Source organism: Dendrobates tinctorius, unplaced genomic scaffold (genome assembly GCF_039654945.1).
Source record: "Dendrobates tinctorius isolate UK_male_01 unplaced genomic scaffold, ASM3965494v1 ptg000434l, whole genome shotgun sequence".
In the NCBI taxonomy this organism is placed as follows: domain Eukaryota; kingdom Metazoa; phylum Chordata; class Amphibia; order Anura; family Dendrobatidae; genus Dendrobates; species Dendrobates tinctorius.
The window spans coordinates 269956-285892 of record NW_027362097.1 but is presented as its reverse complement, the minus strand read 5'-3'; the positions used below and the strand labels follow the sequence as shown (position 1 = coordinate 285892).

Genomic DNA, 15937 nt, shown 5'->3' with positions numbered 1-15937 from the left:
TAATCACCAATACAAAAGGGCTGAGGATCTTATCTGATTTTTGTGCACTTTCTGCTCAATGGCATATTTCCACGGGGTACTGACAATACATTGACCTGAACCAATAGATCAATCAAAGCATGGACCTATTATTCACAGTATTGATGGAAGTCTTACCCCTTAAATTGAATGGCAATTACATTTATTGTACATAAGAAAAGTGTGATTTTGTCTTGGTACAGATGCAATTTGTCTCTTCAGAGAGGAAGAGGACGAGAACTCTAGTGTCACCTATTGGAAGTAGCAATCCTAAAAGTCAATCTCGACCCTTGGTGTCTTGGTACAGAAAATTGCAAAGGTAAAGCTCACCTTCTCCTCCTGACTGCGGAAATAATATAGTGTTTTTCCCACCAGTGTACACCAGACTCTCTTAGAATATCCATGCTTAACCTGAAAACACAATAATATCATAATATAAAGCATTTAGTTAAAAATGAAGTATTGTTTCCAAATTATTCAGTGTGTTAGAAGCAAGCTATTGATCCTTGGATCCACCAAAGTGGGTCTGAGTCACAGATCCTGCTGATTTTGCCGCGGACATCAAATTACTGCAGTTAGAGATTTATTGCGCAAGATGCACCAAAAAACTGTTGCATACATGCACCAAATATGTTTAGATTTTTCATCTTGTGTCTGGTCTTTTGAAAAAAGCCAACATGGCTAAATGAACCAGATTTATTACTAGAGCGTGCCATTTTTTGGGCATGTGACAGTCTTGAGCTGGAGTAATACCCCCAATTGCGTTGCTATTTGGAGGACAATTATATTTTATCATACCCTATTTTTATACTAACTTGTATATGTTTTGTTTTGGGGGTTTATGTCATATATTTTATGATTTTCTGCATTGCTTTTATCGTGTAGTAAAGATCTTCTCTATTTGGAGTTGAATTGATGGGTTCATCGCACCTTAGTCTGTTTCCTATTTTTGCGTGATTTTGTTATTTCCCCTCCCTTTTTCTCCACTTTATGAATCCCAGGCATATATTGCAACTAAAGCCTTAAAGGGGTTTTCCCATGAACAAAGTTAATTTTAAAGTTGATCTTAATCAAAACATCTTGGAATAATAATAATTTCGACAATTGATTGTGTTTAAATAAAATGTTCCTGTGCTGAGATAATCTTATACATGTGCCCATGCTGTGTACTGTGTAATGGCTGTGTCTGACTGTACAGGAGCATGGTCTGATCATACCACAGCTCCTGGGCAGGGGAGGAAGCAAAAGAGAGTATACAGACAAGACAACATGGGATCACAGCTGCTGTTTTCTGTGAGGCAAAATATTTCCCTGCCTATTTTTAAACAATGTTTTATTTCAAAGAAAGAATCATTTGCAATACAATGCTGTCCTGTCTGTATCCTCTCTTTTGATTCCTTCCCTGCCCAGGAGCTGTGGCATGATCAGATCATTTTCCTGCACTGTCAGACACAGCTATTACACAGTACAAACAGGGACACATTTATAAGATTATCTCAGCACAGGACCATTTTTTTAAACACATTCAATTGTAAGTTATTATTATTTCAAGATTTATTGATTAAAATGAATTTTGTTCATGGGAAAACCCCTTTAAGTAAAACTAGATGCTGACTGCACCCCATAAACCTATAACATTGTGCCTTCTATCCTGCATGATCATTTAAGAAGAGTCATCAGCCATATTGTCTGTTTTGTTTCCATACTCAATCACTATATTCAGTGCTTCTTTTTACATTTGTTAGTTTTGGGGGAGTTTTAGTGCCACTTTGCTTGAGTTAAGGTGTTTTCACATTGCGCTTCAATGGCCCCATTGGAGTTTACATCCAAACGCCCCTCAAAACGGGGTTTGGACATATGCACCGACGGGGCCATAGACTGTAATGGTGGCGGCAGAGCGAACATGCTCTCTGACATGCACCATCCTTACCCCATTTTGCGGGGTGTTTGGACATATGCCCCAACGGGACCTACAAACCAAATGTGAAAGCACTCTTACAGTAAGGAGGAGAAAACGTCTGATAAGAATTTTGGTGCAAAATTTTGTTGTGGATGAAAAGGGTTATTCAGAACATGGCAAGATTTCACCTATCTGCAGAATAAGTGTGACATGCTGATGGATGGTGGTGTTACCGCTGGGACTCCCACCTATAGTAGAACAAGTTTCTGAAAATTCCCTTTTGAAACCTTCTCCATTTCTTGTCTGTAGGACTGTTGGCGATAACCAAATACAGCGCTTGGCCGTCTCCAGCAGCGGGAAAGACAATGAATACAATCGAGGTGCGCATGTGTGACCACAGCTCTATTCCAACAGGGCATTTTATAGCCTTGCTCTCGGGACCGGAGGGGATCCCAGGGGTCTGAGCCCCACTGATCAGCAAGATATCACCTGTCCTGTGGGAATAAACTTTTAAGCTAATGAAAGGTGGTGTAATTCTTGACAAAAGTGTCTAATGATGCAGCAAATTATTTTACCTTTGTTAGCAGCCCCTTTACTGTTGGCTTAACATCAGGTTGCGTGAAGAGTATGCTGGCCGCCTGGACTCGAAGGACATTCTGTAAGACTCTGACCCACTCATCCAAGATATTAGGAGAATCTGCTGTTAGGTAATACGTCCGCTTCTCAGTCACCAACTAAAAAACAAGAGAAGGTTTGTGAAATACGTTGTTTGGTTGGAAGAATTTTTTCTCTTTAGTGGAATCACTATTGAAAAGCACAACTTTATACAGTCTAAAATACAAGACTATTTAGGAGAATATAGGTGTATATCAATTATGTAAAGCACCGGCTATGGGACTAATGCACTTTATAAACGGGAACATGAATATGTATGTCACAATTTAGGTATGTGACCCATAGAGGGGTATTCTCATTATACGGTATTTATCACTTTATGATTGGCGGCAGTTCAACCTCTGGGTGTTATGAATGAGTCACCGAGGAGGAAAAACAAAAACAAGCTAAGCCCCAGAAAACCAGAGAGGTTGGTAACTAAGCGGATTGCAGACCCCTGATCCTATCCACACAACTAGCAGTAGCCGTGGAGCGTACCTACGATGATCCTAGACGCCTCGTCACAGCTGGAGAACTAAATAAGCCTAAAGCAAGAAAAGGGGAAATCTAAACTGCCCCAGAGCAGACCCCAAAGCAATAGACAGCCCCCAAACATGTATTGTCGGTGAGACAAGATGAAAACACAATACTTGCGGTATCGGAAAGCTCAACACTAGTCATGAGGTTATTCTTCTCCAGATACTCCAGTATAGTATCTCTTAGAAAACCCTCCAGGATTTTACTCACAGTTGAGGTTAAACTTACTGGCCTATAATTTCCAAGTTCAGTTTTTATCCCCTTTTTGAATATTGGCACCACATTTGCTATATGCCAGTCCTGTGGTACAAACCCTGTTATTATGGAATCTTTAAAGATGAAAAATAATGGTCTATCTATGACTGTGCTTAATTCCTGCAGTACTCGGGGGTGTATCCCATCCGGGCCCAGGGATTTGTCAATTTTAGTGATTTTTAGACGCCGCCGTACTTCCTGCTGGGTTAAGCAGGTGACATTTAATGGAGAATTTTTATCCCTGATCCTGTTATCCGTCATGGGATTTTCTTGTGTAAATACTGTTGAAAAAAAGTTATTTAGCATATTGGCTTTTTCCTCATCCTCATCCACCATTTCACCCAGACTATTTTTAAGGGGGCCAACACTTTCATTTTTTAGCTTCTTACTATTTACACACAGATAGAAAAATTGGCTGAGCAAACGATGGGGCCCACACTAACTAGAAAGGACAGGAAAGGAAAGATGCTGTCTGCAATCACGCACAAAACCCTGCCAAAAAATGTCCAACACTTTCTGATAACGAAAACCCTGAAGTCGCTAGACTTCAATTCCCTATATCAGCACTCTGGTATATTGTGAAGACAGAGCAAAAAGAGACCAATCTGATCAGGGACAAAAAGCAAACTGTCATAAACAGAGACATAAGAATGGAAATTCAGCACAGCCCCAGCAGGGGCTGGCTGACCACAAAAACTGAGTAAACCAGACCAAATCTCATGTGAAAAATAGCAGAGCACACTTAGCTTGAGAAGGCAGGAACAGAACTGGAAACCAGAACCTCAGGGCAGGAGAAAATCACTAGCACAAAATTAGGGAGTCGGCTGTCTTAAATCCAGTCAGAGACTCCTGATGTCCATTCACAGTCCTCCTCCTCAGGTGGCAGGTCTCTGCCATTTAGATCAGCTTCATTACCTGCTGTCACCACCAGAGGGAGCCCAGATGGAGAACTCACGACTCCTCTGTCAACACAGCCAGCTCCACCACCCTCACCAGAAGCCAGAGGTAAACTAGAAAATGAGTTTACAACACTGGGTCTTCCACCAATCATGAGAAAAAAAGGGGTCACAAGGCTCTAAATCAGCCTTTACTGTTTCTCCCTGCACAATGGCTCCCCGACCACCTTTGCTGCTGGAAGTGCCACTGGGAAGAGTAAACTTAAAGAGGTTATCCATTACATTTTTTCACTATATGCCAGGTAGTTGCTAATGGAAGTAGTTGCTGTTAAGCTGCTCCCTGTCAAATGACTGCCGACGTCATGCTGATTGTCATCCGGCTCCCCGCAGATAGGCAGCAGGGAGCCAGCTACCGATCAGCATGATATCAGCAGCAGTCACTCTTTCCACCACCAGAGCAGAGTGGAAAAGAAGCTATTGCTCTGTTCATGTGACGTCGTCGGAAGCCAATGAATCACTGGCAGGAGCAGTCTGAGACCGATCTATCCCGGCAGAAATCAGTGCCGGACACAGTAGGCAGGTAGTTAGCAATTGCCTGCCTGCTAGTGCTTAGGCACATTTTTTTGACAATGTTCTGGATAACCCCTTTAAGAGTAAACAGCATTAAAGTTTCATCAGACTCTCACAATCCCCCGTGCCTCCAAAACCACTAACAGTTGTGTCTACATAGCTAAATTCCTTAACAGTCTCTTTATTACATGACATACAGTGGCATGTAAAAGTTTGGGCACCCCTGGTCAAAATTACTGTTATTATGACCAGTTAAGCAAGTTGAAGATAGAATGATCTCTAAAAGGGCTAAAGTTAAAGATGACACATTTCCTCTGTATTTTAGGCCAAAAAAATTATATATTGTCATTTTAAAAATTACAATAAGGAAAATAGGCCAATGCAAAAGTTTGGGCACCCTGCATAGTTAGTACCTAGTAGCACTCCCTTTTAAAAATATCACAGCTTGTAAACGCTTTTAGTAGCCAGCCAAGAGTCTTTCAATTCTTGTTTGATGGATTTTCATCCATTCTTCCTTGGAAAATTCTTCCATTTCTGTGAGATTCCTGGGTTGTCTTGCATGCACTGCTATTTTGAGGACTAGCCACAGATTTTCGATGATGATCGAATCGGGGGACTGTGAGGGCCATTGAAAAACCTCTAGCTATCGCCTTTTGAGGTAGTCTATTGTGGATTTTGATGTGTGTGATCATTATCCATTTGTAGAAGCCATCCTGTTTTCAAATTCAGCTTTTTTACACATGGTGTTATGTTTGCATCAAGAATTTGTTGAAATTTAATTGAATCCATTTTTCCCTCTACCTGTGAAATGTTCCCTGTGCCATTGTCTGCAACATAACTCCAAAGCATGATTGATCCATCCCCATGCTTAATGGTTGGAGAGATGTTCTTTTCCTGAAATTCTATGCAATTTTTTCTCTGCATATACCTTTGATCATTGCGACCAAAGAGTTTTATTTTAACTTCAACGATTCACAGGACTTGTTTCTAAAATGCATTGGGCTTGTTTAGATGTTCTTTTGCATACCTCTGATGCTGAATTTTATGGTGAGGGTGCAGGAGAGGTTTTCTTCTGATGACTCTTCCATGAAGGCCATATTTGATAAGGTGTCTCTGAACAGTAGAACAATTACCACAACTCCAGAATCTGCTAAATCTTTCTGAAGGTCTTTTGCAGTCAAGTGGGGGTTCTGATATGCCTTTTTGGCAATCCTACAAGCAGCTCTCTCTGAAATTTTGCTTGGCCTTCCAGACCTTATCTTGACCTCCACTGTTCCTGTAAACTGTTATTTCTGAATTACATATTGAACTGAGGAAAGGACAACTTGAAAACGCTTTGCTATCTTCTTATAGCCTTCCCCTGCTTTGTGGGCCTCCACCATTTTCATTTTCAGAGTGCTAGGCTGCTGCTTAAAAGAACCCATGGTGGCTGTTTTTTCGCACAAGGTTAGAGGAGGCTATATGTTTCTAAACCTGTGGAATCTGCATCAGCTGGCCTTTCCTAACATTGAGGGTGAACAAGCCATATCCCTTACAGGCTAATTAAGGTCTGAAACCTTGGTCAAAGTTATCTGAGCACACAAATCTCCAAAGGTGCCCAAACTTTAGCATCGGACCATTTTTTTTTTTGTAATTTTTAAAATGTGAAAAAATGACAATGTGTATTACTTTTTAGCCTAAAATACAAAACAAATGTGTCATCTGTAACTTTAGGCCTTTTAGAGATCATTTTATCATCAACTTGCTTAACTGTTCACAATAACAGTAATTTTGACCGGGGTGCCTAAACTTTTGCATGCCACTGTACATAAGCAGATCTTTAGAAAAAGCATTTCTAAAGTCCATTTATGATATATAAATGTGGCCTTTGTCTATTCGATGGGGCGTTAGTGTCCCCAGACTAGTCGGCCCACTTAGCATGTTATCACGCCCCTGTGGGTGTGATAACATGGCTTACAAGTGCCGACATCATCACCAGTGCTTTACATACCTCGCACATTAGCGTGGCTTCTTTCTCTCACTGTATTGATCCTCTGAAGCAGCTGCACATGATTGGAGGTGAAGAAGAGTACACCAGGCTTCAGAGGATCAACGCAATGCATCAACTAGTCAAAGCCCTCATTTACATATACTTTTTCTAAAGGCCTATTTATGTATGTAATGTAATAAAGGGGCCGTTAGGCAGGGAATTTAGCTATGTAGACACAACTGTTGGTGGTTCTGGGGTTATGGGGGATCTGACAGGTTCCCTTTAACTAAAATGCACTAAGTTTCAGTTTGCAATTTTCATTCCTTCATTACATTTCACATTCCTGATAAGCAGTTTGCAGCCGGATTCCATTTTCAGATGTTTCTCTCGTGGGAGTGTCTCTCCCAGTAATACTGGCTGGATGTCAGCTCTGTGTGCATCCAGGGTGCTGCTGTCTTCATGGCTCATATATCAGCACAGATTCTAGGCTGCACCTATTTCTCCTTTATTTGCTTTGCTCTTTTTCTCTAGATCGTTTTCTCTGCCTCCCCTAAGACTACACATACTTCCTTCCCTTTCAATTCTGCAGATCTGTGTACAAACCTTTCCTCCTCCCTGTTGCTATCTCTAACAACTAAGAAAAAAAAAGGGAGAAAATAGCAGAGATGTGCCGTGATAGATTTGTAACATTTGTGTAAACCACTCAACAAGATAAAGGCCTTATTCTGGAACAGCAAAAGAGTATAACAATTAAAAAATGAAAACTATTTAGAAAGCAGCTTAACTTTGCTTTGAGGATGAAAATGAACAGTAAAAAAAAAATGTGCAAAAGTGTACGTAACCTTTAAAGAACTGTTTCAGAATTAAAAGATTGCATTTCACATGTTGTAGATTGCAACACGACAAAGCACAAAGAAAGGAAAGTCTGGTGAAAAGCTATGTTTCCACATTCACTGCCTGATGAGAATTCGACCTGCAAGAAGAGTAGAAAGCTATACAAATTAATTCATTATCCATGATTATTGCATTACCTGCACGGTCTGTTTCCCGTCACCTCTCACTATGTGACTGTAGGAATTTAATTCAATTTGACCCTGCGGTTTTCGTATTACATCACTCTGTGGGGAAAAATACAATTATCTCGGAGCTGGACTTAAAAAGGTAAAAAAACCCCTAAAATATAAACCATTGTTCCTGACAAGTTCATAACCCTGCCTATGCTTGTGCTTAGTGCTCTCTACCAAAACAGAGCATATCCCACGGAATCTGCAGATATACTAACGAGGGTCAGTCGCCACCTGTCTTGTGTCCTAATGTTGTATTCACACAGTTATATTGTAGTTTTAAACAGAACATGACAAAAACTATCACATGTGAATACAGCCTTTAAGTTTCTAAAGGGGTAAAGGCTTTCCTTGTCGAGTTTGACATGCCAGTGTAAGGAGACTTATAGGCCATGCAATGCTCCTATAAGTCCAACTTGCATGGGATTGCCCTTCTTAAATACCACTTTTTAAATGGGCAATCCCCCATAATCAACATTCTGCCTGCACTATAAGAGCTGGAAATTATTATTTTATCAATTCCTTGCAGGCATTGATTCTGTCGACTGCTTTGACCTGAAACTCTACCTCTCTGTTATGCCTGTATGCAGTTGATAGATGGAAGAGCTGGGGCAAAATGATATAAAGCTGTCCCATTTCCTGATATAACTCTGTGACTCTGCTTCTAGACATGGATTAAACTTAACAACAGGCAGTAGACATAAGCAAGCACAAAATGGTTGCCTAGTGGCTTGCGATTTGAAGTGATTTATTTATTTTTTTGAGCGGGGGAATAAGAAATGAATGGTCACAATTCATCCAGAGTGGCAATTATTAGGCCAGTCTTGGGGAGGAGGCGTGTAGGAGTCAGACACTCCTAATTCATGAAGAGGTGCATGCCTCTTACTAAATCCGAAGAGTCTGACGAGTGGTGTGTGCCACACTAGAACTCTTACTCTAGTCTCTGACTGAAGTAAGATTTTTGGCATAGGAAATACCACAGCTCAACATGGATTAGACTAGCTGCGGCGTCAAGCCCCCGTTGCGCCCCTTCCGGCCCCAGCTCCACCCATTTTAGAGAAACTTGATTGAAAAGACGTAACATTTTTCCAATATTCCGAATTGTGCAAAAATTGTATGACTTTTCAAAGCAATTTACGGTAAAACTATGGCGAAATTGCTTTGATGAGTTGTCTCCATCATTTTTTAAATAAATTAATTGCAGAATTTCTATTTATCACACTATCGATCAGGTTCTCTGAAAGTACAAACACCATTTTATTCTTTATCTATGTAGGGGATTTGGAGTTCTGTATCAAGGCTCCCAAGGCTATGAAGATAAATGATAAAATTAATAAAAAAGAATACTGGACCAAAAATGACATGGTAAATGACCACCTCTGAACACCTGGTTCGTTGTAGGCATGCGTTTCTTCATGAATCAGATGCGTCTGGGTCTGACTCCTACACGCCTCCTCGTAAAGATTGGTCAAATATTCACCACTCTTGATGAATCGGGACCTTTCTTTTCTTACACCCCCTGCCCCCAATAAAATAAAAAATCACTTCAAAGCACCAGCCACGAAACAACTTTTTTTGCCTTTTGACTCTCCACTGGCAGTTGTTAAGTTTAACTACGAAGAGTTGTATTTTCATCAGATTGATGATTAAAAAAAAGAAAAAAAAAAGTCAAATGTTCTGATGTTACTTACTGGAGATTTGTAGTACAGCAGTTCGCCACCTTTAAGTACAAACCATCTTCTCTTCCATGTTTTCAATTTTCCTCCCATTTTTAACAAGTATCCAGATTTCTCCAACAGCTCCTTAAATATACATACATATAGAAGTCACGGCATATCAGGAGATAATAAAGAACTAAGACTTTTGCCACTGATTATGGCATAGACTGACAGCTGTTTCTGCTACATGGATCTTTAACCCTGCAGACCACAGAGGGCAGCACGAGAGAAGTAGAAGAGATGATGACAACAAACAGACAATTCCCTTCGGGATGCACTTTTCACGGTCGTAGGACCCGGACAGGGCCGGACTGGACATCTGGCAAATCTGGGAAATGCCAGAAGGGCCTGTCTGGTCGTGGAGTGTCTTGTCTGCTACATTGTTAACAGAATCAGTGTTCTTAAGACACCCATACTGTTAAGAATTGTGACGGAGCACAAAGTCACTGACTCCGTCACTTACCACAGCAGGCCACAGGTATCATTAGAAATATTGATCGTGTAGTAAATCTTCCTTTCCTCCATCCAGGGTAATATTAGTAATATATCCCATCTGTTTCTTGGGGACGGGGAATAACATGGGCCTATGTGATTCCAAATGCCAGGGCTGAATTTCAGCCCCAGTCCATACCTGGACCCGGATGTGGGACTTTGATATCCTTTCATTATTTATTGCTCTATTCGTTATGTAGATGTGATTAAAGGTTAAAGTTTATGATTTCCTGATGAAAATATAAGATATAAGATTTTGATTAGATTATACACAATAAGGTCAGGGTCACACGACCATTTTTTTCTCATCTGAGATCAGAGTGGGATCTGATTTTGTCAGAAAGAAAAAAAGTTTCTCCACCTTCTCTATATTGTCAAGTCAGCGAAAATTTGACCAAGTGTGGTCCAATTTTTTTCCACGGACCCATAGACATGAATGGAAGTTCTTCCCTTATACCAGCTTCTTCCCAAACATCCTGGTAAAGTTGGCAAATATGGGCACATATGCAAGCTAGATGGCAACTCCTGTCGACGCTGTAGTGGTGGCCATATTGGATGTTCGTTATGCAATCACACAATTTAATCACTACTCTAGAAAATAAGAAATGGTATTTCCAAGTAGATGAAAACAATAGGAATTTCGGAATTATCCCAATATGACTTCAATAATATTAATAATTCAGTACATATGTTAGAAAATATGCAGATGGAAAGCGATAGTTAGGTATTCCGGTCCATGTGGCTTACATTTTTGCTATTGTCACTTGATGAGGAACAGGTTTTTGGAAGCTTCTGTTCTGGTTCTGAGAATTCACTGTCAATGGAATAAGCATCGGGCGGAATGGCATAGTCACTGTCTGACGTCATGGAGGAAAACGAGATGCCTGTGGAGAGAAGATATTCCTATAATTAAGCCCATCGGATCAGTTGGAAAAAAAAAATACCTTAAAGGGGTTTATCTGCTGTAGAAATTAGGTTATATTTTAGGATATAACCTGGCCATTTCCATTTTATTGATGGGATCTAAGCCAATTATTTAAATGAGCAGGCGATTATAGCAAAAAACTGTAACAGACTCATTCACTACCTACAAGCTGTGCAAGATGTTAAGGGACATTTAGAATTTGGACCCCGATAGGTAAAACTATATCACATATGTATATGTCTTAAGACAGAATAGCAGGAAACCCCCTTTAAGGCAACATATAGTAGTTCTGAAAGTAGCTATACACCTTAGTCAGCCGATAGCTACGGTAATATGCCCAACCTCCCCTTCCCTATGTACAGTATGCACGCTCCAAATCTCCCTGCCTTCTCAATGTAGAAAGTGGACTAAAACACTGCCAGAAAACTCCCTGGACAACAAAGGATCAAGCATATGGAAATCTAACATGACCATTCTTTCTCATAACATATGCCATTGGAAGTGAGTCAGGACACCCCCATACATATGATGTCCACTCCCAACTAAATTCAGCCAATTCAGTTCATCTCATGTGAATGGTCTCCTTAACTTTTGTCCTTGTATGCCAAGTATTGTGGTGGTGTAAAGCTCCTGACAGCACAGTGAATGCTTTGGGGCTCAGAAACTGGGGGGGGAAGGAAGCTGTGCGAATTGTTCTGCCACCGTCCTCGTGACTGCCCTCTTCTCCTGACATAAGTCAGGAGGATTTGTATGGACTGGGCTCACTGCAGGCATCTGCTGGAGCTTGCTTGGATTACAATGTCTTAATCCCTTAGATAATAATAATAATAATAAATTTTATTTTTATAGCGCCGACATATTCCGCAGCACTTTACATTTCAGAGGGGATTTGTACAGACAATAGACATTACAGCATAACAATAATCACATACAGTAAATTATAACAGATACCAAGAGGAAAGAGGGCCCTGCTCGCAAGCTTACAGTCTATGAGGAAAGAGGTAGACACGAGAGGTGGGTGGTAACAGTTGCCCTGATTGTATGGACCAGCCATAATGTTAAGTGTGTAACAGTACAGACACAGAGGGCTAATGGATGCATAAAGCATGTGGGAACATTATGCGGGAAATCTGGTTATGGTAAAACTTTTGGCTGTGCCACACAGGGATAGATTAGGTTAAAGTGTTGAGGCGATAGGCCAGTCTGAATAAATGCGTTTTCAGGACACGCTTAAAATTGTGGGGATTGGGGACTAATCGTATTGACCTGGGAAGTGCATTCCAAAGAATTGGCGCGGCACGTGTAAAGTTTTGGAGACGGGAGTGGGAGGTTCTGACTATTGAGGATACTAACCTCAGGTCATCAGCAGAACGGAGGGCGCGGGTAGGGTGGTATACTGAAACAAGGGAGGAGATGTAGGGTGGTGCTGAGCCATGGAGGGCTTTGTGGGTGAGGGTAATAAGTTTATACTGAATTCTGGAGTGGATGGGTAGCCAGTGTAATGACTGGCACAAGGTAGAGGCATCGGTGTAACGATTGGTGAGGAATATGATCCTGGCTGCAGCATTCAAGACAGATTGGAGAGGGGAGAGTTTGGTAAGAGGGAGACCGATTAGAAGAGAGTTACAATAGTCGAGACGAGAATGAATAAGAGAAACAGTAAGAGTTTTTGCAGAGTCAAAAGTAAGAAAAGGTCGAATTCTAGAAATGTTTTTGAGGTGCAGATGACAAGAGCGAGCCAGTGATCGAATGTGGGGGGCAAAGGAAAGCTCGGAATCAAGTATGACCCCAAGACAGCGGGCCTGTTGCTGGGGAGTAATAGTGGAACCACACACAGAAATGGCAATGTCGGGTATAGGTACATTAGTAGAGGGAGGAAACACCAGGAGTTCAGTCTTTGACAGGTTCAGTTTCAGATATAGAGAGGACATGATATTAGACACAGCGTTTAGACAATCGCCGGTGTTTTCTAGAAAGGCTGGCGTGATGTCAGGAGAAGAAGCGTATAATTGGGTGTCATCAGCATAGAGATGGTACTGGAAACCAAATCTACTGATTGTTTGACCAATAGGGGCAGTGTACAAGGAGAAGAGGAGGGGGCCTAGAACCGATCCTTGGGGGACCCCAACAGTAAGGGGAAGATGAGAGGAGGAGGAGGAACCGGCAAAAGATACAGTAAAGGAGCGGTCGGAGAGATAGGAGGAGAACCAGGAGAGAACGGTGTCCTTGAGGCCAATGGAACGGAGCATAGTGAGGAGGAGCTGATGATCCACAGTGTCGAATGCTGCAGAGAGATCCAAGAGAATTAGCATGGAGTAATGACCATTTGATTTAGCTGTTAGCAGATCATTAGAGACTTTAGTGAGGGCAGTTTGAGTGGAGTGTAAAGAGCGGAAACCGGATTGGAGAGGGTCGAGAACAGAGTTTTCTGAGAGATAGCGGATAAGACGGGAGTGGACCAGGCGTTCCAGGAGTTTAGAGATGAAGGGAAGATTAGAGACAGGTCTATAGTTAGCGGCACAGTTTTGGTCGAGGGATGGTTTTTTAAGTAGTGGATGTATGATGGCATGCTTAAATGAGGAGGGAAAAATACCAGAAGAGAGAGAGAGGTTAAATATTTTAGTTAGGTGAGGGGTGACAGCAGGGGAAAGGGACTGGAGGAGATGTGACGGAAATGGGTCACTGGTGCAAGTAGTTGGGCGAGAAGATGCAAGGAGCCTGCTTACTTCTTCTTCTGTGACTGGTTCAAAATCAGAGAGTGAGTTAGATGCAGTGGGGGAGGGAGGACAGTGCATGGTATGAGGTGATTGGGAGATAATTTCCTGTCGAATCTGGTCAATTTTTTCTTTGAAGTAATTGGCCAGATCGTCAGCTCGGAGCTCCGTGGTTGGGGCCTGTACTCTTGGATTGAGTAGAGAATGAAAAGTGTCAAAGAGACGTTTCGGGTTATTGGACAGTGAGGTGATGAGGGTGTTGAAATAGGCTTGTTTGGAGAGGTGAAGGGCAGTGTTGTATGTTCTAAGCATAGACTTAAAATGGATGAAATCTTCATGTAGATTGGATTTTCTCCACAGACGTTCGGCGCACGTGGAGCACTGCTGCAGGAAACGTGTTTGCACCGTGTGCCAGGGTTGTCGCCGTCTGCGTTGTGGTGTTCTATTTATAGGGGGTGCAAATTCATCCAGGGCACTTTGAAGTGTTTCATTGTAATGCTTCAATGCAGAATCAAGACATGAGAGGGAGGAGATAGGGGCCAATGAAGACTGCAAGTTCTTCATAAGTTTCTGGGTGTTAATGGCCTGTATGTTTCTATAAGTCTGGACAGTTGGGGTGACCTGAGCAGCCAGGCAGTTCTTGATAGAGAATGAAAGAAGATTGTGGTCAGAGAGCGGGAGAGGGGAGTTTGCAAAATCATCCACTGCACAAAGCCGAGAGAAGACCAAGTCGAGGGAATTTCCGTCTTCATGCGTTGGAGAATTAGTAAGCTGTGAAAGGCCAAATGAGGAGGTTAGAGATAAAAGGTGAGTAGCAGATGGTGAGAGGGGAAGAGCAATGGGGATGTTGAAATCTCCCATGATGAGGGTAGGGATGTCACAGGAGAGAAAATGTGGAAGCCAAGTGGCAAAATGATCCAGGAACTGATGGGAGGGGCCGGGAGGACGATACACCACCGCCACTCACATGGAGAAGGGGGTGTAGAGTCTGACGGCATGGACCTCAAAAGAAGGGAAAACTAGTGAGGGTACTTGAGGGATAACCTGAAAGGTACATTTTGGTGATAGGAGCAGACCAACGCCTCCACCTGCTCTATTGTCTGATCTTGAGGTATGAGAGAAGTGTAAGTGTTGAAGAACAACATCAGCATTCAAGAGGTGAGATGTGGGAGTGCTCTGCCATCCCCATTGTGCCTCCACGACCCTATTGTAGAAATCGTATGGATAATTTAATGGCAGCTTGGGGGAGCTCCATTTTGGATCTTTGCTATGAAGCTCCCAGATTCCTAAGTACCACCATGGTGCAAAGCGCTGCCAAACATGATGACATCACTGAGCAGCACTGACCACCTTCTATGCAGCGGTGGAGTCTGGTGGATCCACCTCTGCACTTTCTACTGTAGTACCATAGATTTTAATATACTCTAGTCCACTAGTGATAAAACTTTCCTCCGGATGGGATCTACTTTTTTTTTTTAAATGAGACGATCTACAAAAGGAACTAGAAAAGGGATATTGCTACAGACCTGTGTATCACATGTGGCATGCCTGTGCCGTTCCGAAGTCCCTAAAAGGTTCGCCAGTGAAAATTTCACTGGAAATAAGGTGGCGACAGGCATAGATATGTATGTCTGTATACTAGGAAACTGCAAAATATCTTCATGAGCAAATTATGTGATTGGAAATATCTTGAATTTTTTTCACATTATCAGTAACGTTTTTCCAGCTGTTGTCCATTTCACTTTTCCAAGACAGGAATACAACATCTGTTCCAAATACCGAATCTGGAGAAATAAGTTCTATGACTTGTTTCCAAGGTTGTGTTCATTATTAGAGCCACATGTGCAATTGCTACAGCTGATGGCTACTAAGTCTACTTGTGTTATTAATACTTTACAATGTTATGTAAGCCAATTACAGTGTGCCTTAAGTGAGCTACCCAAGATCTCGGCCAATTGTCGAGAAACTTCTAGGCAGATCCCGCACCTTGGGAGTTGGTAAATCTCCTTGGTGCCGCTCATTCAGGGAATTGGAAAGGGGGTATAGAAACGGTGTGGTTGTATTAAACACTTCTGGGGCAAAGAAAATGAAATGTTCCACAAGGCCATTTGGAAAATTTGCTGTCATGATCCAGGTTGGATTATGACAGATTTTGCACAAGTAACCTTTTTTTTTCCTTTAAGCTGTTTGCTTAAAGTTAGTTTTGCCCCCGGTGGCCATTAGGG

General features: G+C 41.8%; 1 protein-coding gene across 5 annotated transcripts in view; it reads right to left on the bottom strand.

The window, feature by feature from the left end:
* Positions 1-15937, bottom strand: part of PLEKHH2 (pleckstrin homology, MyTH4 and FERM domain containing H2) — a 204762-nt gene that overhangs the window by 57121 nt on the left and 131704 nt on the right. For all 5 annotated transcript variants that reach the window (XM_073564212.1, XM_073564211.1, XM_073564210.1 and 2 more), the window contains 5 exons: positions 10821-10957; positions 9555-9665; positions 7831-7917; positions 2494-2652; positions 349-429 (listed from right to left, as the gene is read on the bottom strand). In XM_073564212.1, coding sequence (XP_073420313.1) covers positions 349-429; positions 2494-2652; positions 7831-7917; positions 9555-9665; positions 10821-10957 — 575 coding nt within the window. The remainder of the gene's footprint in view (positions 1-348; positions 430-2493; positions 2653-7830; positions 7918-9554; positions 9666-10820; positions 10958-15937) is intronic.